The sequence below is a fragment of the Synchiropus splendidus genome, chromosome 1, assembly GCF_027744825.2.
Source record: "Synchiropus splendidus isolate RoL2022-P1 chromosome 1, RoL_Sspl_1.0, whole genome shotgun sequence".
NCBI lineage: Eukaryota > Metazoa > Chordata > Actinopteri > Syngnathiformes > Callionymidae > Synchiropus > Synchiropus splendidus.
In genome coordinates, this window is record NC_071334.1 from 71,389,956 (window position 1) to 71,412,915 (window position 22,960).

General features: G+C 60.1%; 6 protein-coding genes across 10 annotated transcripts; 5 read left to right on the top strand and 1 right to left on the bottom strand.

Moving 5' to 3' along the window:
* The first annotated feature begins 3 nt into the window (after positions 1-3).
* rpl35a (ribosomal protein L35a) lies at positions 4-3,783 on the top strand. Its single transcript, XM_053880788.1, has 5 exons — positions 4-114; positions 529-563; positions 2,903-3,055; positions 3,497-3,641; positions 3,703-3,783. Exons 2-5 carry the CDS (start codon positions 553-555, stop codon positions 3,724-3,726), a joined length of 333 nt encoding a protein of 110 aa, XP_053736763.1. The 5' UTR covers positions 4-114; positions 529-552; the 3' UTR covers positions 3,727-3,783.
* Positions 3,784-3,842: 59 nt separating this feature from the next.
* Positions 3,843-7,479, top strand: rnpepl1 (arginyl aminopeptidase like 1). Of its 4 annotated transcripts, XM_053880235.1 has the most exons (10): positions 3,848-4,527; positions 4,587-4,727; positions 4,787-4,938; positions 5,000-5,352; positions 5,423-5,536; positions 5,609-5,721; positions 5,824-5,914; positions 6,076-6,303; positions 6,379-6,521; positions 6,588-7,478. In XM_053880235.1, the coding sequence occupies exons 1-10, from the start codon at positions 4,045-4,047 to the stop codon at positions 6,741-6,743; spliced, it is 1,974 nt and encodes a 657-aa protein (XP_053736210.1). In that variant the 5' UTR covers positions 3,848-4,044; the 3' UTR covers positions 6,744-7,478. The 4 variants fall into 4 exon arrangements, with proteins under 4 accessions (XP_053736187.1, XP_053736204.1, XP_053736196.1 ...); XM_053880229.1 differs by having other exon boundaries at positions 3,844-4,527; positions 6,076-6,521; positions 6,588-7,479; XM_053880221.1 differs by having other exon boundaries at positions 3,847-4,527; positions 5,609-5,914.
* Positions 7,480-8,028: 549 nt separating this feature from the next.
* LOC128767971 (segment polarity protein dishevelled homolog DVL-3-like) lies at positions 8,029-15,159 on the top strand. 2 transcript variants are annotated; one of them, XM_053880428.1, is made up of 15 exons: positions 8,030-10,651; positions 10,740-10,809; positions 10,883-10,965; positions 11,031-11,165; positions 11,353-11,437; positions 11,610-11,679; positions 11,748-11,887; positions 11,956-12,032; positions 12,102-12,169; positions 12,240-12,320; positions 12,388-12,522; positions 12,578-12,745; positions 12,944-13,045; positions 13,108-13,601; positions 15,038-15,159. In XM_053880428.1, the coding sequence occupies exons 1-14, from the start codon at positions 10,497-10,499 to the stop codon at positions 13,299-13,301; spliced, it is 1,563 nt and encodes a 520-aa protein (XP_053736403.1). In that variant the 5' UTR covers positions 8,030-10,496; the 3' UTR covers positions 13,302-13,601; positions 15,038-15,159. The 2 variants fall into 2 exon arrangements, with proteins under 2 accessions (XP_053736395.1, XP_053736403.1); XM_053880420.1 differs by lacking the exon at positions 10,740-10,809 and having other exon boundaries at positions 8,029-10,651; positions 11,353-11,679.
* LOC128768787 (matrix metalloproteinase-23-like) lies at positions 14,649-16,827 on the top strand. Its single transcript, XM_053881996.1, has 8 exons — positions 14,649-14,922; positions 15,021-15,159; positions 15,447-15,580; positions 15,658-15,825; positions 15,887-16,051; positions 16,114-16,224; positions 16,282-16,403; positions 16,468-16,827. Exons 1-8 carry the CDS (start codon positions 14,649-14,651, stop codon positions 16,744-16,746), a joined length of 1,392 nt encoding a protein of 463 aa, XP_053737971.1. The 3' UTR covers positions 16,747-16,827.
* A 44-nt stretch (positions 16,828-16,871) lies between these two features.
* Positions 16,872-17,905, bottom strand: LOC128768158 (stress-associated endoplasmic reticulum protein 1). Its single transcript, XM_053880814.1, has 3 exons — positions 17,709-17,905; positions 17,363-17,435; positions 16,872-17,266 (listed from the first exon to the last, which is right to left on the bottom strand). Exons 1-3 carry the CDS (start codon positions 17,790-17,792, stop codon positions 17,226-17,228), a joined length of 198 nt encoding a protein of 65 aa, XP_053736789.1. The 5' UTR covers positions 17,793-17,905; the 3' UTR covers positions 16,872-17,225.
* Positions 17,906-18,323: 418 nt separating this feature from the next.
* Positions 18,324-22,921, top strand: eif2a (eukaryotic translation initiation factor 2A). The gene is made up of 16 exons (XM_053880406.1): positions 18,324-18,411; positions 19,014-19,083; positions 19,156-19,218; positions 19,293-19,411; positions 19,489-19,588; positions 19,655-19,737; positions 19,802-19,875; positions 19,959-20,103; positions 20,177-20,293; positions 21,377-21,533; positions 21,583-21,667; positions 21,732-22,064; positions 22,141-22,251; positions 22,351-22,461; positions 22,530-22,595; positions 22,663-22,921. The coding sequence occupies exons 1-16, from the start codon at positions 18,384-18,386 to the stop codon at positions 22,726-22,728; spliced, it is 1,728 nt and encodes a 575-aa protein (XP_053736381.1). The 5' UTR covers positions 18,324-18,383; the 3' UTR covers positions 22,729-22,921.
* The last annotated feature ends 39 nt before the right edge of the window (positions 22,922-22,960 follow it).

Consider the following 22,960-nt stretch of genomic DNA (forward strand, 5'->3'; position numbering starts at 1 on the left):
GCGGCTGTGGGCTGTGATTTGTAGTCAGGCGCCGCGGGCAGCTCAGTGGCCAATAATTTCCCAGCATGCCTCGTGCGCGTCCTCTTTTCCTCCATCTTGGCAGCAGCGTATCAGGTGTGTGTGTCCATGGCGTTTTTCTAAACTATGTCCAGTTTCACCCAGCTTCTTCATCTCGCCACAATTCACGCTGCACGCTGCGGCTCGGTCTCATCCTTGCGTCTTGGTTCACTACGGTGCTTTAACAGTGTGTGATGGCGGAGATTCGGCTTGGATCCATGCTAGCAGCGCGAAGCTAGCAGCGCCGCTGTTTGGATGGAGCGCCACGCTCTGTCGTTCGAACTTGACCAGTGGCGCCGACCCTGCTTCCCCGTGCCGTGATTTAAACTTAAACGCCAGGGCTTCGTCTTTTGACTCGGCTGGCGGTGGAGCGCTCGTCCTCCGTGTCACCCAGCGCCCGTCCTTCTCCTGGCCGGAGCGGGCTCACTGTCGTTCGTGTGCGGTCCACTCACCGGTGCTTGTGTTTTGCAGGTGACCAGCTGATCAAGAGGGACCATGCCTGGCAGGTAAGTGGCCGAGTTGTGCCTCACGACCCATATGACGGGACTTGTGTCTGGTTTAGGGCTGGAGACGGGGGAAGGCCTGTATGTGTTCTGATTCATGACTGGAACACCCTGACTCGCCACAGTTTCCCCTATATTCACTTAAAGCAGGCTCCAACCCTGGAGGAGCAGAATCCCAGCGAGCACCGTCACCACGCTGCACAAAGAACCACATTGATGTGCTCGTCCAGCTGGGACCTGCCTCTTAAAAGGCTTGTAAACAGCCGAGTCGGAAATTCCACTTTTTCCTCCTTGGACCGCACGACCTGGATAATGCACCGAACCGCTCCACTGCCATTGGACTGGGTGACGTGCGGCTGCAGGAGCTTCGGCTACACGCAGCAGTTCAACACGACTCTGGTCGCGAAGACATGACAAACATTCAAGATTTCCACTTGAGACCCGTGCATTTCAGCCAGACTCGGTGCTGACCCTGAACACCCGTGCACAAGCGGGGACACTTCTCATGGATCAATGGCCTGAGTTCATTGAACTTCAAGTAATGTCCCAGAAGTTGACGCGCACAAGTCTTGGACTAGTTTAAAACAGAAAGCTGACGCAACAGAAGCATTTCTCAGATCAAGTGAAGCAAAAGCCATTTGCTGTTGAGCTGTTTTTCGCTTTTTGCACTTATTTTGCATTGAGTTTTTAAGAGCCTTTAATTGGGTGAGTAGCACTCCTTGGCTGGGTAACGCCACTCAAAGCTTGTATGTTGTGTAGCTCTTGTTGAGTTCACTTTCACTGCCAAAAGCATAGAAGCTCTGTTGTTACGGTTTCTCTGTTCTGCCAGTTTCAGTTTGTCAGTGCTACTGAAGGGAATGCTGTCTGAAAGCGGCTTTATTTTGGATCGATCAGGGCCTGTTGTCACATTCGACTTGTGAATACTGTCACTGGCCTCACATTGATGGTTCAGGCTGCCTTCATTCAGACGACTGGACTGTTTGTTAGGAGCCCTGCTGACTTCAGTCCCTTAGGTACAGCTCACTTTTACATGTTTGCTGAAGTGATTCCAGTGCTGCTGTGAACCTCCAATACAGAGAGGGGCAACCAAGCTCAGAGCCCTGTTTGACTGTGCTGCTGAGCAGAGCCACATGCTCCAAACATGTCAGGCTGTGAGGCTTCACCTGAGCCGCTGCTCACCTGACTCAGTACAGCGGTTAAAGCTCATCCCTGAGTGTCACCAGCTTGCTGGTTCACGTCCGGCGTATCTTTTGTGCATGTATTCTTCAAACTCCTCCTTTTGACCCTGATCCTCCTGGAAATAAGTGCCGTAGATAGAAATGTGGGCGCCGTTGACTTGACTCCTATGTTTGGACGTGGCTCCTGCCACCAATAATGTGGCCCCGCTCTGTGTGTGTGTGAGCCACGCTGCAGACTGGAGCGTCTCCTCTTCACGGACTTCACCTCCATCAACAGTGAGTCACAGGTGAAACACATGCCAGAGCTTTAGTGGAGGGAAGGACAGAGTCAGATGTGGAAGTGAGTCATGTCAGTGGTGTTGATGGTGGATCTGATGAGGCCCCAAGTCTGAGGACCACCTCTCCCATCGCCATTGAACCTGCAGCCAGGTTTATTGTTCATGTTTCAAAGTGAAACACCAGTCAAAGTCTTTGAACAATATTGTGACCTCTCGCCGGAACAGCTCTGACTTTCTCCTCTGATTTCCTGTATCAACCATCATCTCAACAGCAACTTGACCAAACAGCAGCCAGTTCTGCGGCTCATTTGGTGAAGAGCCACATGAGACTGTGACAGAGCCGCAGGTGGGCCAGGTCTGCTCCGATGACTCTGCTGAAGGCATCGTGGGGTGTCGGCTACAGAACTTCCCCATCCATGAGCCGTGTCTGAGCTTTGCCTTGGCAGCTGCAGTGATTTCCTTCTGGTCAGCCGCTTGGCTTGCTCACTGTGGAATGGATTTCCTGAACCTCGGCTGGCCTCTGCCACCTGAGCAAGTGTTGTCATTGACCTCAGACCTCGGCTCTGTTGTGATATCAAGTCATTGCCAATAGGAATTCATGTCTGTGAGCATCGTGCTTGTCAATATGATGGTTGCCACGTCTTATTTCTGATGTCGATTTAATACGTCGTTACAGTTTGAAACCTTAAGTTGAAAATGAGTTCAGTGTTTTTCCTGACTTTGTCTTCTGGCTGCCTCACGCCGTCACTTGTTCCTCCACTTCCATTAATAATAAAGCAAAGGCCGGTGGTGGTGGTGGATGGGCCGTGACACGGCGGCCATCGCTGCGTCCCTTCCCACTCTGTGATGATGGAAAGTGACTGGGTGTGATGCTGGTGTTTTTCAGACTCTGGAGTAAGGCCATCTTCACTGGCTACAAGCGTGGCCTGAGGAACCAGCGCGAGCACACGGCGCTGCTGAAGCTGGAGGGCTGCTACAGCCGCGACGAGGTCGACTTCTATCTGGGCAAGCGCTGCGCTTATGTCTACAAGGCCAAGAAGTGAGTCTGGCCGCCGTGACGTCAGAGTGGGTCACGTGACGAGAGGGGGGCGACTTGGAGCAGACGCGTCTCCTTCCTGTTGAGAGGATGGCCTGTGGAAAGTGAATCCTTCCCTCATGACCGCGGTTCTAACCGTAACAGCTGGAAGGCCTGACGCCGCTCCACTTCCACTCTCCATGGAAACCAAGCCGAGCCCCCGCGATGGATCGCTGTCCTTTCCATGGCTTGTATCCACTTCAGCTGTTGCTCCCAATAGTCCTGCTGAGCGCCTGGCGCGCAACACCTTCCTCTCCGTATCACTCACTGTTGTTTTTGTGTCCAAATGAATATTTGTGCAGGAGTAGAACTGCTGTGCATTGAGTGGCCAGCAGGGGTCATGCTTGGCCTTCAGTTCATTCCTGTCCCCGGCTTTCATGTCCTGACCTGTCGGACTGTCTGCAGGAACACCGTGACCCCCGGCGGCAAACCCAACAAGACCCGCGTCATCTGGGGCAAAGTCACCCGGGCGCACGGCAACAGCGGGATGGTCCGAGCCAAGTTCAGCTCCAACCTGCCGGCCAAAGCCATCGGACACAGAATCAGAGTGGTGAGACACGCGCACACGCACGGCCGGGCTCGGGTCAGGTGACTGACGTCTGTCTCCACAGATGCTGTATCCGTCGCGGGTGTGAGCGCTGTTGCTGCAGTTGTTTGTAAATAAACAATAAAGTGATGACATCACTGTCGCACTCCTGCCCGACTTCCTGTCTCCTCGCGGAGTCCCTGACACGCGCGGCGGGGCGCGTGAGCCGGAGCTCGTCCGTCCGGTTTCGTCCCGCTCCGCACGCACAACTTCCGTTTCCTGGGTCCACTTCGCCGCCGCGGCTAACTGGCTAACGGAGTTCGACAGCTCGGTTCCACGGGGGACCGCGTCCCGGTCCTGACAACGCGAAGCGGCCATTTGAAACCGGAGCCCAGGCAGGTTCGCCGGGTTCTCGTGTCGGCAGGAAATGGCCCAAGCGCCACAGAACTCGCTGTGTTGCTGCCGTAAGTCCCGAGCCTCCTCAGCAGGGGGGACTCCGCTCCCGTGTTTGGACTCCGCTCCCGTGGTCCGCCCGCAGTCTCGGAAGCGCCACCTGGTGGATGCTGCGTCCGCCTCCAACTTCAGCTGTTTTGCGCTGCGTCACTTCCACCTGGACCTGCGACTGAACTTCGCCATGAAGGAAATGAGCGCCTGGCTGGTTCTGGACCTGCTGCCGGTGGAGTCCGTCACCCCGACCCTGGTCCTGGACTGCCACCCGTCCCTGCTCATCCACTCCGTCGACTGCAAGGTTCCGGAGGCGGCTCACACAGACGCCACCTCCCTCACGTACCGGCTCGAGCCCTTCACCGACTACGGCTCCGTGCTCAGCATCAGCCTGCCGGCCGCGGCGGTCCGCTCCGACAGGCTGATCCAGATCACCATCCGATACACCACCACGGACGGACCTGCGGTAAGAGGCTGCGTGGCGCGTCCGCGCCGGCGGCAGCTTGACGTGTGCCCTGTGCTCAGATCTGGTGGCTGGACTCGGAGCTGACCTGCGGCCGCTCTCGCCCGCTGGTCTTCACTCAGGGCCACTCGGTCTGCAACCGCTCCTTCTTCCCGTGCTTCGACACGCCGGCGGTCAAGAGCACCTACACGGCGTCTGTCCGGGTGAGTCGGGACGGTCGTGTGGGTGCCCCGCCCCCGTGCTGACCGGGGTCTGCGTGCAGGTCCCGGAGGGACTGACGGTCCTGATGAGCGCCTCCAAGAGCTCCTACTCCAGACTGGACCGGGTCTTCCACTTCTCCATGGAGTTCCCCGTGCCGTCCTACCTGGTGGCGCTGGTGGCCGGGCAGCTGCAGCACGTGGACATCGGGCCCCGGTGGGTCCCGCAGAAGCTCCGCTGCGCCTCCTGCAGGTGTAATGCCAAACTGCTTCCGCAGGAGCCGCGTGTGGGCCGAGCCCTGCCTGCTGTCCTGCGCGGTGGCCAAGCTCGGGGGCGCCGTCGATGGCTGGCTGAGCCTGGCCGAGGACTTGTTCGGAGCCTACCTGTGGGGCAGGTGCGACCTGGTCTTCCTGCCCCCGTCCTTCCCCGTGGTGGCCATGGAGAACCCCTGCCTGACCTTCATGGTGGCCTCCATCCTGGAGAGCAGCGACTTCCTGCTCATCGACGTGGTGCACGAGATCGCGCACAGCTGGTTCGGCAACGCCGTCACCAACGCCAGCTGGGAGCAGATGTGGCTGAGCGAGGGCGTGGCCACCTACGCTCAGCGCCGCATCACCAGCTGCGCCTACGGTGCCCGCCCGCCGCCGCCGCCGCCGCGCTCCTGCCGCAGTGATGAGTGAGTGCTTGTCGCCCCCTGCAGGTGAGGCCTTCACGTGTTTGGAGACGGTGCTGCGCCTGGACGCGCTGCACCGCCAGCTGCGGCTGCTGGGAGACAACAGTCCCGCCAGCCGCCTGCAGGCCCAGCTCCAGTCAGGTGACTAACGGGCGCCCGCGCTCGCTCGCCGCGGCGGCGGCGCGGCTCTGACCTCAGCGTCGCCCCCTGCAGGTGTCAACCCGTCCAGTCTGATGAACCTCTTCACCTACGAGAAAGGCTTCTGCCTGGTGTCCTACCTGTCGCAGCTGTGTGGAGACGTGCGGCGCTTCGACCGCTTCCTGAAGGTCAGCGCCACCAGTGTGTGTGTCAGAGGCGGGGCAGGAGCCGCGCGGCCCTCTCACACACACACGCGCGCTCGCGCTGGAGTGACGGCCGTGTGTTTGCAGGACTACATCTCCCAGTTCAAGTTTCAGAGCGTGGTGGCCCAGGACCTCATCGACTACTTCCTGTCTTGCTTCCCCCACCTGCAGAACCAAGGTGTCTGTGTGTTCCTGTAGCCCTATCTTTGTGAGGACTGCCTCAGTTGGAGGGTTGAAACCGGGTCATAACCAGGCCCCTGGTTCCGTTTGGGCTCTTTGTCCTCACTGAGACAAAAGTACAAACGCGTCTGCGTGACGTCACCCCCCGTGTCCCCTCAGGCCTGCAGTTCGACCGCTGGCTGAACGGCTGCGGGGCCCCTCCCTTCCAGCCCGACGTGTCAGCAGGCTCCACGCTGACCGGACCTGTCCAGGAGCTGTGCGACCTGTGGAGGTGCAGTACCAGCGTTGACCTGCAGGCGGTCAGCCGCTTCGACCTCTCCGCATGGAACAGCTTCCAGGTGGTGCTCTTCCTGGACCGCATGCTGGACCACGCCCCCTACAGCTCAGGTAGGTGCAGCCGCTCCCTCCGCAGGGGTCGCGCGGCCCTGACACCTGACACCAGTGCTGCCGCCCCTCCCCCAGAGGTGATGACGTCTCTGTCCGGCTGCTACTCGTCGCTGTTTGACGGTCTCAGTGCAGAGGTTCTGATCCGCTGGCTGCAGCTGGTGGTCCGCAGCTGCTTCTGGCCGGAGCTGCCGCGGGTGCGAGCCTTCCTGCAGAAGCACGTGAGGTTCCCACGGCGACCCGCCGTCACCGGCTGAGCCGTGCTGAGCCGCAGTCTCCGCCCACAGACCTCCCGCATGTACACGGTGCCGCTGTACGAGGACCTGCTCGCCAGCTCCATGAGGACCGTCGGCGGCGAGATCTTCCAGCAGACCAAGCACCGCCTGCACCCCAACCTGAGGAGGGCGCTGCAGCAGATCCTGCCCCCGCCTCCAGAGACGTGAAGGTCCCGCTGCCGTGACTGGACCGGCTCCTTCCGCACGGCCAGGACCACAGGCGTCCCACCGTCCCTTCCGGACCAGAAGCGCTCTTGGCGGGAGTGACGTCATCAGTCGTGGTCTGACCGCGGGGCTCAGCTGTGGCTCCAGACGCAACGACGTGTTTGATGTGAATCGTTCAATAAAAGAAAAACGGGTGTGTCCTCGCACATGACGTCACTGACCGCCGCATGAAGAGTCGCCACCGTCAAGCTTCAGTCAGATGTGATCCACCCGTCTGATGTGATCCACCCACCTGATGTGATCCACCTGATGTGATCCACCTGTCTGATGTGATCCACCTGATGTGACCCACCTGCCTGATGTGATCCACCCATCTGATGTGATCCACCTGATGTGATCCACCCGCCTGATGTGATCCACCCGCCTGATGTGATCCACCTGTCTGATGTGATCCACCTGATGTGACCCACCTGCCTGATGTGATCCACCCATCTGATGTGATCCACCTGATGTGATCCACCCGCCTGATGTGATCCACCCGCCTGATGTGATCCACCTGCCTGATGTGATCCACCTGATGTGATCCACCCGCCTGATGTGATCCACCCGCCTGATGTGATCCACCTGTCTGATGTGATCCACCCACCTGATATGATCCACCCGTCTGATGTGATCCACCCGCCTGATGTGATCCACCCGCCTGATGTGATCCACCTGTCTGATGTGATCCACCCACCTGATATGATCCACCCGTCTGATGTGATCCACCCGTCTGATGTGATCCACCCGCCTGATGTGATCCACCCGTCTGATGTGATCCACCCGCCTGATGTGATCCACCCGCCTGATGTGATCCACCCGTCTGATGTGATCCACCCGCCTGATGTGATCCACCCACCTGATGTGATCCACCCGTCTGATGTGATCCACCTGATGTGATCCACCCACCTGATGTGATCCACCTGATGTGATCCACCCGCCTGATGTGATCCACCCGTCTGATGTGATCCACCTGTCTGATGTGATCCACCCGCCTGATGTGATCCACCCACCTGATGTGATCCACCCGTCTGATGTGATCCACCTGATGTGATCCACCTGATGTGATCCACCTGATGTGATCCACCTGCCTGATGTGATCCACCCGTCTGATGTGATCCACCTGCCTGATGTGATCCACCCACCTGATGTGATCCACCCGCCTGATGTGATCCACCCGCCTGATGTGATCCACCCGTCTGATGTGATCCACCCGCCTGATGTGATCCACCCACCTGATGTGATCCACCCGTCTGATGTGATCCACCTGATGTGATCCACCCGCCTGATGTGATCCACCTGTCTGATGTGATCCACCCGCCTGATGTGATCCACCCACCTGATGTGATCCACCCGTCTGATGTGATCCACCTGATGTGATCCACCTGCCTGATGTGATCCACCCACCTGATGTGATCCACCCACCTGATGTGATCCACCCGTCTGATGTGATCCACCTGCCTGATGTGATCCACCTGTCTGATGTGATCCACCTGCCTGATGTGATCCACCCACCTGATGTGATCCACCCGTCTGATGTGATCCACCTGATGTGATCCACCTGTCTGATGTGACCCACCTGTCTGATGTGATTCCTTCCTGTCCCATCTGGAAGTCTTGCTTGACCCCTGACAAACCTGTGTGTTCTGCAGCTCCCTCCCTGGGTGTCAAGAGATGAGTGCGTTCAGCCCATGAGCAGCATGGCGGCGGCGGCTTGGTTTGTGGTTGAATGTCCAGAGTTTCTGTGCACGAGTTGTCCACTTTGTGTTGCCTTCTTTTTCCATGGCTGGAATGGACTTCTTGAAGGTTTGTACGGATCCTTCAGCCAAGCCACTGGTTGCTGGGTGATGAGGTGCTGATGCAAGATGCTTGATTCTATTCTGCTTCATGAAGGATCTAAACTCATGGTCACTCACACTGTGTTCAGCAAATATGGACCTCAGGCCACTTGGACTGAGAGTCGACAGCAATCAGGAGCATGGCCTTCAGAAGCGGTCCTGCAGAGTCCACATGAAGCCGTTGCCATGGTGCCGATGGCCACTGCCATGGGTGAAGCGGCGCCAGAGGTGGTGCATCTTGTTGTTGTTGATCTGGAGCTCCGGCGAGGCTCTTCATCCTGACAGGACCAAGATGTCCTTCGTGCAGAGTTTCTAATGCTCTGGTCCGGAGTTTTGCCTCGGCAGATTGAGAGTTGCTCTGGTCTCTCGCGTGGTCATTTCATACACTTTTGCCAGTGTGCCATCATTCCTGGTGTGTCTCTGAAGTGGTCTCTGGTAAGTGAGTGAAAGTCCTCCGCTGGCTCTGGATGAGGAGCCATCTCTCCTTCAGCTGTTCACAGGGGCAGGCGTGACGTTGCCTGGTCCCTCTGAGTGTCGTATGAGTGAGCGCCGAGGAAGAGTGCTGGAACAAGTGCTTGATGGTCAGTTACAAGAGTGAACCTTTGCAACTGTCTCATACCCCACACTCGACTGAGAGCTCCACGCTCAGTCGGAGCATAACTGCCTTCTGCACTTGACTGTGATCTGGAGGCAACGGGGCGTCCAGAGCCGTCCCTCGTGAGCTGTGGCAGAAGACAGCCAATCCCGTAGGGACGAGCATCGCAGGCCGGTCTAATGGGTCGTGGTGGGTCAGAGTGGGCTAACAGTTCATCTGACGTGGTCAGTCTTTTTGTCTCTGTGGATGCACTCTTCAGACCACTCCCATTGAGTTCCAACTGGCAGGAGCACGTCGAGTGGGTGGAGCGTCCTCGCCAAGTTTGGTAGAAACGTACGGTGGTAGTTGACAAGACCCAAATATGGTCTCAGCTGTCACAGGTTTTCGGTGCCTGAAGTATAGCCCCAGTTTTCTCTTTTGATTCGTGTAAACCATATTTGTCTATGAAACTTCATTCCTGAAAAACTCACACTAACTTTTCTTTGCACGCAGACCGTGCTGACATAGTTTAGTCAGCACCCTGCTGAGATTTTGGCGCTGGTTCTTGCCGGTCACTGTGATGTCGTCCTGGGATGTCACGGAGCACCTGAGCAACACCGAACACGAGCCTGTTCTCTTGAAACGCTCCTTTATGAGTGTGAGGAACTTCCATCTGTAGGGAGGCTGGGGCGAGATCGATCTCCTCCTGCAAGCCAGCAAAGATGTCCTGGATCCGTGGCAGAGGATTCACACTCACTTGGAAGTCTGCACGTATTCCAGCAGCCGTACCTCTCTTCATCACTGCTCCTCTGGGTGTCGCTGCACCCAGCTCATGACAGGACACCGGGGGCCTCTGCCGCCGGTCACAGTGCATATGGAACAGAGCGGGCTGCGTGGAGTTGCATTTTCAGTCCCCTCCATCAGCACACACTTCCTCCAGGCCTTTTAGGAGCTGCCATAGTCCTTCTATCACTGGTGGTTTGGGGCCCAAGTGATTTTTCAGTGTATCCACCATGGTGTGAAACGTCCCTTCGGAGGTGCAAGCAAGTTCCTGAGGCGGCTGTATGTTTGAACCCCACGAGTCAAGTTCGACCCTTTCAATACCAGACTCCCAGTCTTCATTTGTGCGCTATTTTTCCGACCAAAGACCTGAACCGGGTCAGAGCGCGCTCGGAAGATTGACGTCAGATCCTTTTATTGTGAAGGGCTGGCGGGAAGTATCGATGTGATTGTCTGGCGTGGACAGCCGCTTCCGGTGGAAGCTGCGCGCCTCTCCCGCGACACCTGCCCTGAAGGCTCGCCGTGATGAGCGGGACCCGGGTCATCTACCACCTGGAGCACCAGGAGACGCCCTACCTGCTCCACGTGCCCGCGCAGCACGTGACTTTGGCGGACCTGAAGCAGGTTCTGAACAAACAGAACCACAAGTTCTTCTTCAAGTCCGTGGACGACGACTTTGGGTGAGTCGCGTGCACGGCTCTGCCGTTGGCCGTGGTCCCATGACCGCGGGTGATGATGATGATGGAAGATGCGGGTGCGTGTGACCAGGGTGGTGAAGGAAGAGATCCGTGACGATGACGCCCAACTGCCGAGTGTCGACGGACGCGTCGTCTGCTGGGTAGCGCGCGCACGCACGCACACGCCCTCCCCCTCTCGCACGCGCCCTCACCCTCTCCCCCTCTCTCTCGCAGCTGGTGTCCTCGGAGGACGGACGGGTTCGGCCCACGCCTCACCGCACCGGTGGGATCGGTGACTCCCGACCTCCGTCTTTCCAGTAACTCCCCTGACACCCAAACACGTGGCGCCCCTCGGAAGCTCATTTCGGAATCCTGCCTCTAGTGGCCAGGCTGAGGACGTGCAGCGCGCCGCTGGCGGAGACGCGGCTCAGGGTCGCAGCGAGGCGCCACCTGCTGGAGAGAGTCGGCCTCACCCTCTGGACAGCGAACCGTCGTCCGAGGAGGACTCGGCAGAAAGGTCAGTGGCGGGCCAGAAACCCCGCCCCCTGCTGGCCGGCGCCCTCCGGCACCATCTTCCGCTCCAGAAACTCTGTTGAGGCTGCTGCGCTGTGATTGGCTGCAGCCAGGCTCGCGGTCACGTGACCCGGCTGCAGCCGCCGCCGTGTGTGTGGTGGGTGTCTGTCAATCACGCGCTGCGTCGCCAGGTTCAGTCGGAGCAGCTCCTCAGCCAAAGTGGTCAGACGGCAGCGAGGGCGCCATCGGCGAGAGAAGACGCCGCACATGGAGAAGGTACACACTCACACACACGCACGCACGCGCCCTTGTGAGGACCTCTGCCCCAAAACACTCACCCGCACGACTTCCACTGAGGTCTGAGCCCGCTCGGGCCAAAAGGTCCTCGCAAGTGCGGCAGAACACTGGCACACAGCTCCTGTCGCCTGACTCTGCGTCTGACTCTCAGTCCGAGTCGCTCAGCAGCCTCACTGACTCCAGCATGTCTCTCACCGTCGTCACCGTAACGCTGGACATGGGTGAGTGTCAGCCGAGCGCCGGCGTGGCGCCGCCACACCCCGCCAGACGTGTATGTGTGTGTGAGCAGAGAAGCACCGCTTCCTGGGCATCAGCATCGTGGGCCAGAGCTCCGAGCGCGGCCACGGCGGGGTCTGCGTCGGCTCCATCATGAAGGGCGGCGCCGCGGCGGCGGACGCGCGCGTGGAGCCCGGAGACATGCTGCTGCAGGTGCGAGCCTCGGCGCGCGGCCGGCGGCGGCGGCGGTGGCGGCGTCTCACGTCTACCGTCTGCTTCAGGTCAACGACGTCAGCCTGGAGAACACGAGCAACGAGGAGGCCGTGAGGATCCTGAGGGAGGCGCTGCGTCAGCCGAGGTGAGGCCTGCTGCACGCCTCCCAGCCAGGAGGTGGCGCCGCTCACGCCGCTGCCTCTCTGTGTTTCAGCCCGCTGACCTTGACGGTGGCCAAGTGCTGGGGCGCCTCCCCTGCCGGCGGCTTCTCCCTGCCCAGAAGTAACAGCTCACCTGTCTGTCCTCCGCCAGGTGAGCCGCTCACATGACTCACCTGTCTGTCCTCCGCCAGGTGAGCCGGTCCGGCCCATCGACCCGGCCGCCTGGGTGTCCCACACCGCGGCCATGAGCGGGAGGCTCCTCCCACACTACAGTAGGGCTGTGTGTGTGTGTGTGTGTGTGAGGACCGGGTGCCAGCTCTCTGTGATGCCTCCCTCCAGGTGTTCACGAAGACGTTCGTCTGACCGTCCACTCTGACATGGAGGCGGTGGTGAGGTCCATGGCCGACCCCGAGTCCGGAGTGGACGTGCGGGACCGTCTGTGGCTGAAGATCACCATCCCCCACGCCTTCATTGGTACCTGGGAGCAGCGGCGCTGCGCAGGCTCACACTCACTCTGCTCCCTCTCAAGGTTCGGATGTGGTGGACTGGCTGCTCCGCAGCGTCGACGGCTTCGTCGACCGCCGAGACGCTCGCAAATACGCCGCCACCCTGCTGAGCTCGGGCTACATCCGCCACGCGGTCAACAAGCTGGCCTTCTCTGAGCAGTGCTACTACGTCTTTGGAAACGCCTGCACTGGTGAGAGCACGAGGCCACCTCCACTCCTCCACCTCCACCTCCACCTCCACTCCTCCACTCCTCCACCTCCACTCCTCCACTCCTCCACCTCAACATCCACTCCTCCACCTCAACATCCACTCCTCCATTCCTCCACCTCCACTCCTCCACTCCTCCACAGCTCCAGTGACGGGTGCAAAACGTTCTCGTGCTCTCCAGATGCCTCATCGACTCACCATGAGGAAGTGTCGTGTCACTCAGGAGTGCCGTCCCTGGCGGCGGCGGCGGCGGCGTGGGAGGGAGCTGCTGAGCGTGGTGACTGTGAGTCCACCGTCTGTCTCTCTGAATGAAGTCAGCTGCGTGATGGTGTCATCTCACCGCAGCAGCTCCCAGCAGTGGCTCCAGCTGCAGTAACAACCAGCCAGCAGGGGGCAGAGCGGGAGGAAAGCCAAGACAGGAAGCAGATGCTGCTAACGGCGAGGACGCCACGCCCCCCCCCACCTTCTCCTCCGTCCCTCAGCAGCCCTTCCGGCTCGCTGTCGGCAAGTCCGGGGACTGCTCTGTTGATGTCATGTGACCCGTGTGAGGAAGCACGCCGACCGAGCGATGGTCATCGTCAAGTGTGTTTGTTTCCAATGTGTTTGTGTCACGTGATGATTAAAGGCGAAACTGAGTCCCTGCCCTCTGATTCACCTGAAGCCGACGTCACTGGCGAGGTCGGTGCAGCAGAGGGCGCCCTGCCGCCGTCAGCTGACCGCCGCCATCTTGACGGTGACCGGACGACGCGGCTCTGCTGCGGTCAGACGTGACACGGATCTGTCTCTCGAGCCAGCTTTCACATCGGCGGAGACGGACGTCGCGTGTCGTGGCGTGACCGGTAGGAGTCGGAGCAGCGGCGGCTGAGCTCGGTTCCGCTCCCACCGCGGCACGTTAGCCGCGCTGCTAACGGCTAGCCGCGGGCTAACGCCGCTCACCTGCCGGGTCCAGCGAGCCCGCGGCTGGGGACCAGACTCGGCCTCAGCTCGGGCTCCACCCCGGACTCGCTCTGGTCCTCACACGGAGTTCGGAGCCGAGGCATGGCGGTCCAGCCAGGACCCAGGACCAGGACCAAGTCTCGCCGGGCCCGGTTCCGACCCACGGCCTGCTGCGCTGTGGTTTTTTTAGGTTTTGATTTTTGTGATTTTGGACGAGAAAATCAGAATCTAAAGAAAATACAGCGCCGCGGCGTCCGCCTGTAGATGGCGCTGCCCTGGAGAGGTGTGTGTGTGTGTGTGTGCGCGCGCGCGCGTGCGTGTGAGTGAGAGAGAGAGAGACGCGCCGTGCTTGTTGACGTCATCACCTCAATAAAGTTGAAGCGACTTTGGTCGACAATGAAACCCAGACACGCGCTTTTGTCCAGCCGCGCGTCCCCCGGGCCTCCTCCACTCTCCTCCCGCGCTTCTCCAAATATTTGCGACGGCCGCGTCCTGCGGTCTGGAGCTGCAGCAGGTTCGGGGGACCTGACACCATTCATCCGTTCAAACAGACCGAGAACAAACACTGGGTTTCCCACGTCGCCGCCGCTGTTTGCGCTGGTCGCCATGGCGACGGCTTCGCGAGTCCTGCCGCAGGGTCTCAGCGGTGGCCGCTCTGCAGTGGTCAGTAGCTGCGCTCCGGTGGCGTCTGCGGGCTCCGGACTCGGTGACGCGGATCTGCTGACTCGGCAGCCTGGTGTCGCGGCGGCGGTCCGGACAGAGGTCCACGTCTGGAGCGCTTCGCTCCGGGCCGAGCGCCGAAGGGTTAAAGCCGCATTCTTCATGAGAGTTTGAGTGACGGCTCACACCTGACCCCGCCCCCTGCGCTGCGGCCGCCCGGAGAACTTCCTGCGTCTCTCCAGACCGGAGCCAAGTTTTCCTGACGAGGACGCGCTTGTGAGGAGTCCGGCATGAAGATGACGGTGGCGACGCTGATGATGGTGACGCTGATGATGGAGGTGGACGGAGCCGCCGTCGCCTCTCAGGTCGGTCACAACTTCTCTTTCAAAGCGCCAAAGTTTGGGCCGTTTGCGAGGAACGGAGCTGCCAGGCGGCACGTGCGCAAGTTTGGAGACAAAGTTGGAGAGGCCGGACTCGTGCGGTGGAGAGGCGGGTCCGGGCCAGCGGTGGAGGAGGAGAGGAGCACGAAGAGCGAGGATGCTCAGGCCAAGTGCCGAGCGTCACGTGACGCTGCGCTTCTCGCCGCGCTGAGTGCAGAAACGCACGTCGCGCCGCGGTCCCGCAGCCCTCGCGACACAGCCCCCGGAGACACTGGCGCTAAGAGCATCTTTTGTTCCAGGTGTTCGGAGTGGAGAGGACTGCGCCACCTAGTGCTGGATTGAGTCCTGAACTCGCCAGGAAGAGACGCTACACCGTCAACCCTCTGGGCCACAAGTGGACGCGCAACAATCTCACCTACAGGTGGCCACACACGCCTCTGTGTCTCTGGCCTTGTGGGGACCTCTCACTGCCCCTTTCCCCAGCCTCTCACCATCCAAGCAAGCTGGAACCCACTTGTAACCCTCTCAACCTTGTGAGGACACGGTGGCTTGTCCAGCCGGCAAAACACACTCACACTGGTTTAGCTGCACTGGGGGGACCAGTTCTTGGAGACACCCCTCTGTGCGAGGGCGTTTGGCTTTGTCGGGACATTCGTTTTCCCACGGCGTCCTAACATGCATGCATGCATGTGTGTGTGTGTGTCCCAGGATCAGCAGGTTCCCCAACACCCTCAGCGTGGCCGACACCAGAAAAGCCTTTGTCATTGCTTTCAGCAAATGGAGCGACGTGTCCCCTTTGACCTTCACCGAGGTCATGGACGGCCACGTGGACATCAGCATCGGTGTGTGTGTGTGTGTGCGTGTGAGAGAGAGAGAGCGTGGGCCCGGGCGAGTGGTGTGACGGTGCGTCTCGCCTCAGGTTTCTTCACCTTCAACCACAGCGACTGCTGGGCGTCGCCGCTGCACCCGTGTTTCGATGGCCTGAACGGCGAACTGGCCCACGCCTTCCTGCCACCTCGAGGCGAGATCCACTTTGACAACCACGAGTTCTGGATCCTGGGCAAGTCCAGGTTCAGCTGGAGGCGAGGTAGGCGTGCCGGGGCGCGGCGGGCTCAGCGGCGGCGTCTCACGGCCGCCTGCGTCCACAGGAGTCTGGCTCAACGACCTGGTGCAGGTGGCGGCTCACGAGATCGGCCATGTCCTGGGTCTGTGGCACTCCACAGACCCCCAGGCCCTGATGCACCCCAACGCCACCTACACGGGCCAGCGGGACCTGGCCCAGGACGACGTCTGGGGGATCCAGAGACTCTACGGTGAGGCCGGCGGCGGCTCGTGGCACCGGGGCCGTCGCTAACTCACGCTGGTTTCACCGAAGGCTGTGTGGACAAGAGGCGGGTCTGTGCCTCGTGGGCTCGGCTCGGCTTCTGCGAGAGGAGGAAGACCATGATGAGGAAGAACTGCGCTCAGCGCTGCCACCTCTGCTTCGGTGAGTCCCTGGTGTCCGGTGTCACCGCCGCGGCTCAAAGCTCCGCCTCACGCCCAGAGCCTCCGGAGGCAGCGGCCACACCGACGGCGCCCCCTGCCAACGTGAAGGTGAAGCTGGTCCCTCGTGGCCGCGTGGTGGGCTTCCGCTGCGGCACCAAGAGCCCGCGCTCGCCACCCAAAGTCAGGTGAGGCGGCGGGTTCCTCTGCCGGAGCAGGCCGTGCTGACGCCGCCTTCTCTCCGCAGCTGGTTCAGAGACGGCGAGCAGATCTCGGCGTCCGTGCCCGGCTACATCATCATGAAGGACCGGGACCTTCGGATCGTGGCCAACGAGTTCACCGAGGGCGTGTACACCTGCCGCCTCCAGCGCCGCAGCGACGTGCTCTCCGCCAACTCCTGGGCCATCAGGCTCAAACCCGAAGGCTCCAACAGCTGATGAAGGCGGCGCCCCCTGCAGGGCAACATGGCTGTCACAGAAAAGTCACCCCCATTAAAAACCTTGCCACAGTCTCTGGAGGTCATTAAAGGTCACGGCTCTCTCACATACAGACCAGCGACGTGACCACGGGGACCACCTGGCCGCCGCAGGTGGGCGGGGCAATCGCGCGGCGGCGGGCACCGACCCACATCGCAGCACGACCCCAGCCGGGTTCTTCAGAAATAAACTTTATTTTGAAAATCCTCTGAGGAAGTCAGACCCTCGGACACAGGACGCTCCTCCCACCTCGATTTGGAGCTGGTCAGAGCGCAGAGCAGCCACAGCAGGAAGATAGCGGGACTTTGACCCATCCCTGATAGCATTATCAGAAGTGGGCGGGGCTTAGGCACAGGTAAACAAGGCACAGAGAGCAGACGGCGTGTTCGCAGGTCCTTTCGTCAACCTGACGACTTGGGGGTCTGGGGGGGTGGCACCGTCTGGATCAGGACGTCGTGTGTGTGTGTGTGTGTGTGGGACTGGTCACGGGTCAAAGTTCAGGAATGTTGGGCGACGGTGTCCGGCGGCGCTACATGCCCATCCGGATGCTCTGGATGATCTGGAAAATAGCTGCAGAAGAGGAGGCCGCCATCATCAGTATTGACAGATCAATGTCACGGTCACCGGGTGATGAAGAGGAGGAGCAGCAGCAGCAGCAGCACCCACCTGAGCCACACACCACGAAGATGAAGAGCGCCAGCAGCCAGGGCCCCACGCCTTTGTCCTCCGTCAGGTTCCTCTGAAACACCAGATCACAGCGCGTCAGCAGCCGGACTCGCACCCCGTGACGTCATCCTTCCATCGAGGAACAGGCTCGAACCCGCGGCTCGTTGACGTGGTCTTTTCGACACCCCAAGCAAAACAATGACGTCACCGAGCGCTTAGACCCCTCGGCCTGACTAAAGGGGGTGATCGAGACGTCACGCTCGCGCCCACTGACGGTGACCGGCGAAAGGCTCAGATCTCCGCAGCGCGTCTGGCACCGAGCCGCGGACCGACGCAGCAGACTCACCGTGGATTTGGCCACGTTTCCTCTCTGCGTGATGTTCTTGCTGTGCTTCTCGTTGGCCATCCGGATGCGCTGCTTCGCGACCATGATGACGTGTTGCCGCGTGTTCGCCTGCAGATGACGGTGGTCGTTTCGCGGAGCTCCCCGGCGCGCGCCTCGTCCGAATGCAGACCCCGCTTAGTGTCGACGTCCTCAAAAAGATGAAGCCACGCCTCTCCCGTGGCTGCTGACGTCAAGCTGGAAAGCAGGCCAGCAGCACTTCCTGTACACAGAGACACGTCATTCGTGGCAGGTGAGAGCGCCCCCCGCTGGACGAGAACAAAACCAAGGTATGAACCAAAACAAGCGTCGCACCAAGAACCTGTTGTCATTAACGAGGAACAGGAAACCGAGTTCTTCAGGCAGGTCTTTTATTCTCCAGCCCCACACAGTTCCGGTCTTGTGCACTACACGTCACACGGCTTGCCATTTGAGGTGACGTAGACGAACTCGTTTAGTTCACTTTAGAGACGCACTGCTCCGGCCAGAGACAAACATCGCGTTTCTGTTGGCGTTTGTTGAAATAAACTTCAGCGTTTACTCGAGTCTTGACTTATTTGCTGACGTGGCGCTGGTCGCCCCGCCTGTGCTGTGACGCGTTTCCGCTGAGCTGACTTTCTCTTTCCGGTCCAGGAAAACATGGCGGCGCCCATCCCTCTTCTCGCAGGTGTGTGATTCATGTTAGTGGTGATGGCAACATGCGAACCTTCCATTCCGCGAAGACCCGGGGAACCGCGCCTCGCACACACGTCTGCGCGCACGTGGAGACGAAACGAGGTGGATGGAACCTTTCTCTGTGGGCGCCGCCGCTGCGAGTGAAGCTCTTTCATCCACCCCTCGGAGGCTGTTGCAGGTGGTGAGCCGGAGGTGGCGCGTCGCCTCAATGATGTCCGACCCACCAAAAGCCCCGTGTTGACTCCCCTTTCCATGTCTACTGCGACTACGCTCCATAAACATTGAGCACCGCGTTGAACCGGCGAGCACGAAGTGCACACCTTGATATGTCTATGTACTTTAGTGCTGTGAACCACGAGGACATCGAAGCTAACATAATGTAAACACATGGGAGTTAGCAAACCCCCCCGCGTTATTAAAGAGGTTTGGCGGCGAATGTCTCCCAGACACGTGTGACCTGCCTGCAGCAGCCGAACAGCTCAACTCTGCTGGCGCGCTGCGTGTGTGTGTGCGCGTTGGTGGTCGGTTGTTCTGAGAGCGCTGTGTCAGGGTCTCTTCTGACACTGGGATCCAGCCCGTGCGTCTGTGTTTCAGTGAGAGGATCTGATGGAACGTCGCTCCTCAGAGGACCGCCCTCCTGCCAGAAACTCGCCTCCTTCGCCAGGTAGGGCAGCTGCTCTTCCATGGCGAGGCTGGTGTCTCTGAGCCCCTCTCTCTGTTGTGTGTGTGTGTGTAGCGCAAGCAGGTGCATGACCTTCAGCAGAGATGGTTCGCTGCTGGGTTGGTGCAACAATGACAGGTGAGAGATGGAGGACGAGTCACTCAGCTGAGGAGCTCTGGAGCTGCTCGGGCCTGATGATGTTTCTCCTCCAGCGTGTCCGTGGTGACCACCTCTGACCTCCTTCCACTGAAGAACTTTGACCTCCAGAAGACTGTCATGCTACAGTTCTCACCGCTCAATGGCGTCCTGGCGACCTGGAGGCCCTACACCAGTGAGATGCCGCCGCCGCAGCCACCCCCGCCGCCGCCGCCGCAGCTCCTCCTCACCAGCCTGTCCTTGTCCTGACAGAGAGTCCTGCTGCTGCTCATGGGGAGGCCAACCTTCACCTGTGGGACCTGAAGAGCGGCCAGCAGCTCAAGTCCTTCTACCAGAAGCAGCAGACGTCCTGGTCGGTCGCTACCGGGCCCCGCGTCTCCTGAGCCGTGTCATGTGACTATGTGGTGTGCTGACGCAGGTGTCCCAGCTGGTTGGACGATGAGAAGGTGGCTGTGCGAGGCGTCAGCAACGAGCTCCATTTCTACGAGAACAACAACTTTGGTAGGACAGGAAGTTCCGGTCCGCCTGGTAGACCACGGGGTCTGAGGCTGTTCTCCGCTTCCAGATGTCATTGTGAAGAAGCTCCACCTGAAGAACGTCACAGACTTTGCCTTGTCGCCGGGGTCCTCGCCGCCCAAGGTCAGGAGCTTGTCGGTGTCTCGCTGTGGTCCACGGTCACAACCCGGCAGCCGAGGAAAACACACTGTGTTTGTGTCCACCAGGTGGCAGTCTATGTTCCGGGTGCCAAAGGGGCGCCTTCCTTCGTGCGTCTCTATCAGTACCCGCACCTGGAGGGGGCCACGGCGGCGCGAGCCAACAAGAGCTTCTTCAAGGCCGACAGGGTGACCATGCAGTGGAACCATGCCGGTGAGAGCCACTCCTCGCCACCAGCACCGCCACAGTCCAGACGCTGACGCCGCTCCATCCGTCTGCCCGCCAGCCTCCGCCGTCCTGGTGACGGCCAGCACGGACGTGGACAAGACTGGGGCCTCGTATTATGGCGAGCAGACGCTGCACTACCTCGCCGTGACTGGAGAGACGGCGCTGGTTCAGCTGGGTGAGTACGAGCCGTGATGTCGTCCGCCAACCGAAGCGTCGACTCCGTTTATTCCGCCGCTCCATCCGCAGTCGTGTCAGGCTTTGTCAGGTCCGATCCTGGAGGAGCCACGCAGCGGTGACCCTGTGACCTGTGTCAGTGTGTCAGACCTCATGTCCTCCTTCTCCATCGATCTCCTCTGTGGCCTTCCTCTCCACCTTCTGCCTGCCAGTTCCAACATCTCAACATCTTCATCTACCAATGTTCTCTCTCACACCTTTTGTCACACATCACACCTGACACTTTTCTCCAGTGATTCCATCCTGCCTGCACCTGCTTCTTCCCCTCTTCCTCACACTCTCCATGGCCCTGGACAGTTGAGCCTCAGTACTTCAAACCCTCCACCTTCTTTATCTCTGCGTCCTGTAGCTTCACCTGTCCACTTGGCTCCCCCTCATCCACACACATGGATTCTGTCTTACTGCAGCTGACCTTCATTCCTCTCCTTTCTGAGGCAAACCTCCACCTCTCCAGCTGATCTGACCTGCTCTCACCACAGATCACAGTGTCATCTGCAAACATCATGGTCCAAGGGGCTTCTTGTCTGGCCTCAACTGTCAACCTGTCCGTCACCACGGCAACAGGAAGGGTCTCAGAGCGGAGCCTTGGTGCAGTCCCACCTCCACCTTGAGCTCCTGTGTTCCACCTGCAGCACCACTGCCACACACTGCTCTCTCCCCCTGAACCTGACCCTCCAAAAGACATGGCTCACCTGGACCAGCACTCTGGACCAGACTGGAACCCAGTTAGAGTCGCCTAGTTATTTTGAGGTCTTCATCCTCAAGTTGAGGTTTGGACCTGTGGGGACCTTTTGCCGGTCCCACGAGGCAGTATAAACAAGCCCCCCCACACACACAGTGTGGCGCGATCAAGTCCCGTCAGCAGCACAGCTTGGAACGAACTGGAGCACAGGGTTTCTCCTGCAAGGCCGCGGTTCCTCTCAGTACACGCTTGCTAAAGTTTCAGGCGATGGAACTCGTTTGTTGCGTGCGTGCGTGCGTGCGTGCGTGTGTGTGTGACGCTCACTCCTGACCTCTGACACAGAGAAAAAGGGCCCCATCTACGACGTGGCCTGGAGCCCCGGCTCTGCCCACTTCTGCGTGGTCTACGGCTTCATGCCGGCCAAGGCCACCGTCTTCAACCTCAAGTGTGACCCCGTCTTTGACTTTGGAACCGGACCGCGCAACGCCTGCTACTACAGGTGAGTTTGTCCAGCCGCCGCCAGCTCGGGCCGTGACGGCTCTCCTCAGTCCGCAGGGTCACCTGCTGGTCCTGGCCGGCTTTGGGAACCTGCGGGGCCAGATGGAGGTGTGGGACGTGAAGAAGTTCAGACAGGTGAGCCAGTGGCCTCCAGCTGCTCTGCAGCAGGTGCCTCAGCCGCTGTGTCCTGGGCCCCCAGGTCTCCAAACCTCAGTCTCCAGACTCCACCCACTTCTCCTGGTGTCCTGATGGGGAGCACGTGGTCACCGCCACCTGCTCCCCGCGGCTGCGGGTCTCCAACGGCTACCAAGTGTGGCACTACACCGGCTCGCTCCTGCTCCGCTGGGAGGCGGCGGTGGGGGCGGAGCTGTGGGAGGTCTGCTGGCAGCCCTTCGCCCCCGAAACCTTCCCTGAGAAGCCCATCCGCTACCAGGCGCCGCCGAGCCAGCTGGGCAGCACCGAGGCTCCTCCCTCTCAGGCCTACCGGCCCCCGGCGCTCAGGCACCTGCCCGCCGCCCCCCGGGCCAAGTTGGTGCGTGGGAGCTCAGCGGACGTCGCTGGCGCCCGGCGTCCGCCAGCTCCATTCCACCTCTGTGTCTCTCCTGCAGCACGAGGAGGAGCCACCCCAGAACCTTCGGGAGGAGGGAGGAGACAAGACCCAGTCCAAGGCTGCGCTGAGGAACCAGAGGAAGAGGGAGGCCAGGAGGGCAGCCAGACAGGTGGGAGGGTGGGAGGCACCAGAACCAGAGGGAGAGGGAGGCGGAACCTGGAGGGCTCCTGGGGTGAGACAGCCTGAGAGATTTGACTGGTCTTCACAGGAGTCTGGAGCTGAACCTGAACCTGACCTGGTCCCTGTCAGCAGCGGCGGCCAATCGGCAGCGAGCGGAGGAGACTCCGAGACAGACAAGAAGATCAAGAACCTGAGGAAGGTGCCGTCTCGCTCTCGCTCTGGGTCACGTGACCACGCGGTGGTGCCACCTGTGCCTTGTGTCCTCAGAAGCTGAAGGCTGTGGAGGAGCTGAAGGAGCAGCAGGCGTCTGGAAAGGTTCTGCAGAAGAACCAGGTGAGGAGAGGTGGCAGGAAGCGGCCGGGAGCGCCGCTCAGCCTGACCCTGGTGTTGTCCTTCACAGCTGGAGAAGATCCAGAAGGAGGCGCAGCTGCTGAAGGAGCTCCAGGACCTGGAGCTGGGACACTAGCTCACCGAGAGGCATGGCACCTGTCTGTGTGCGGAGTTGTTGCCATGCAACGTACCTTCAAAATCAAAGCTTCTCAACACAGACAGACGAGCTGAGAAGTCACATGACGGCCTGTTGGTTCGCCCCTTTCACAGTTTTCCACATCCTGCTGTCTTTCTCATGAATGAAAACAAAGCTTGAGCTCAGGACCCTGCCTTGCCTCCAGTTTTATTGTGGCGCAGGAGCACGCGCA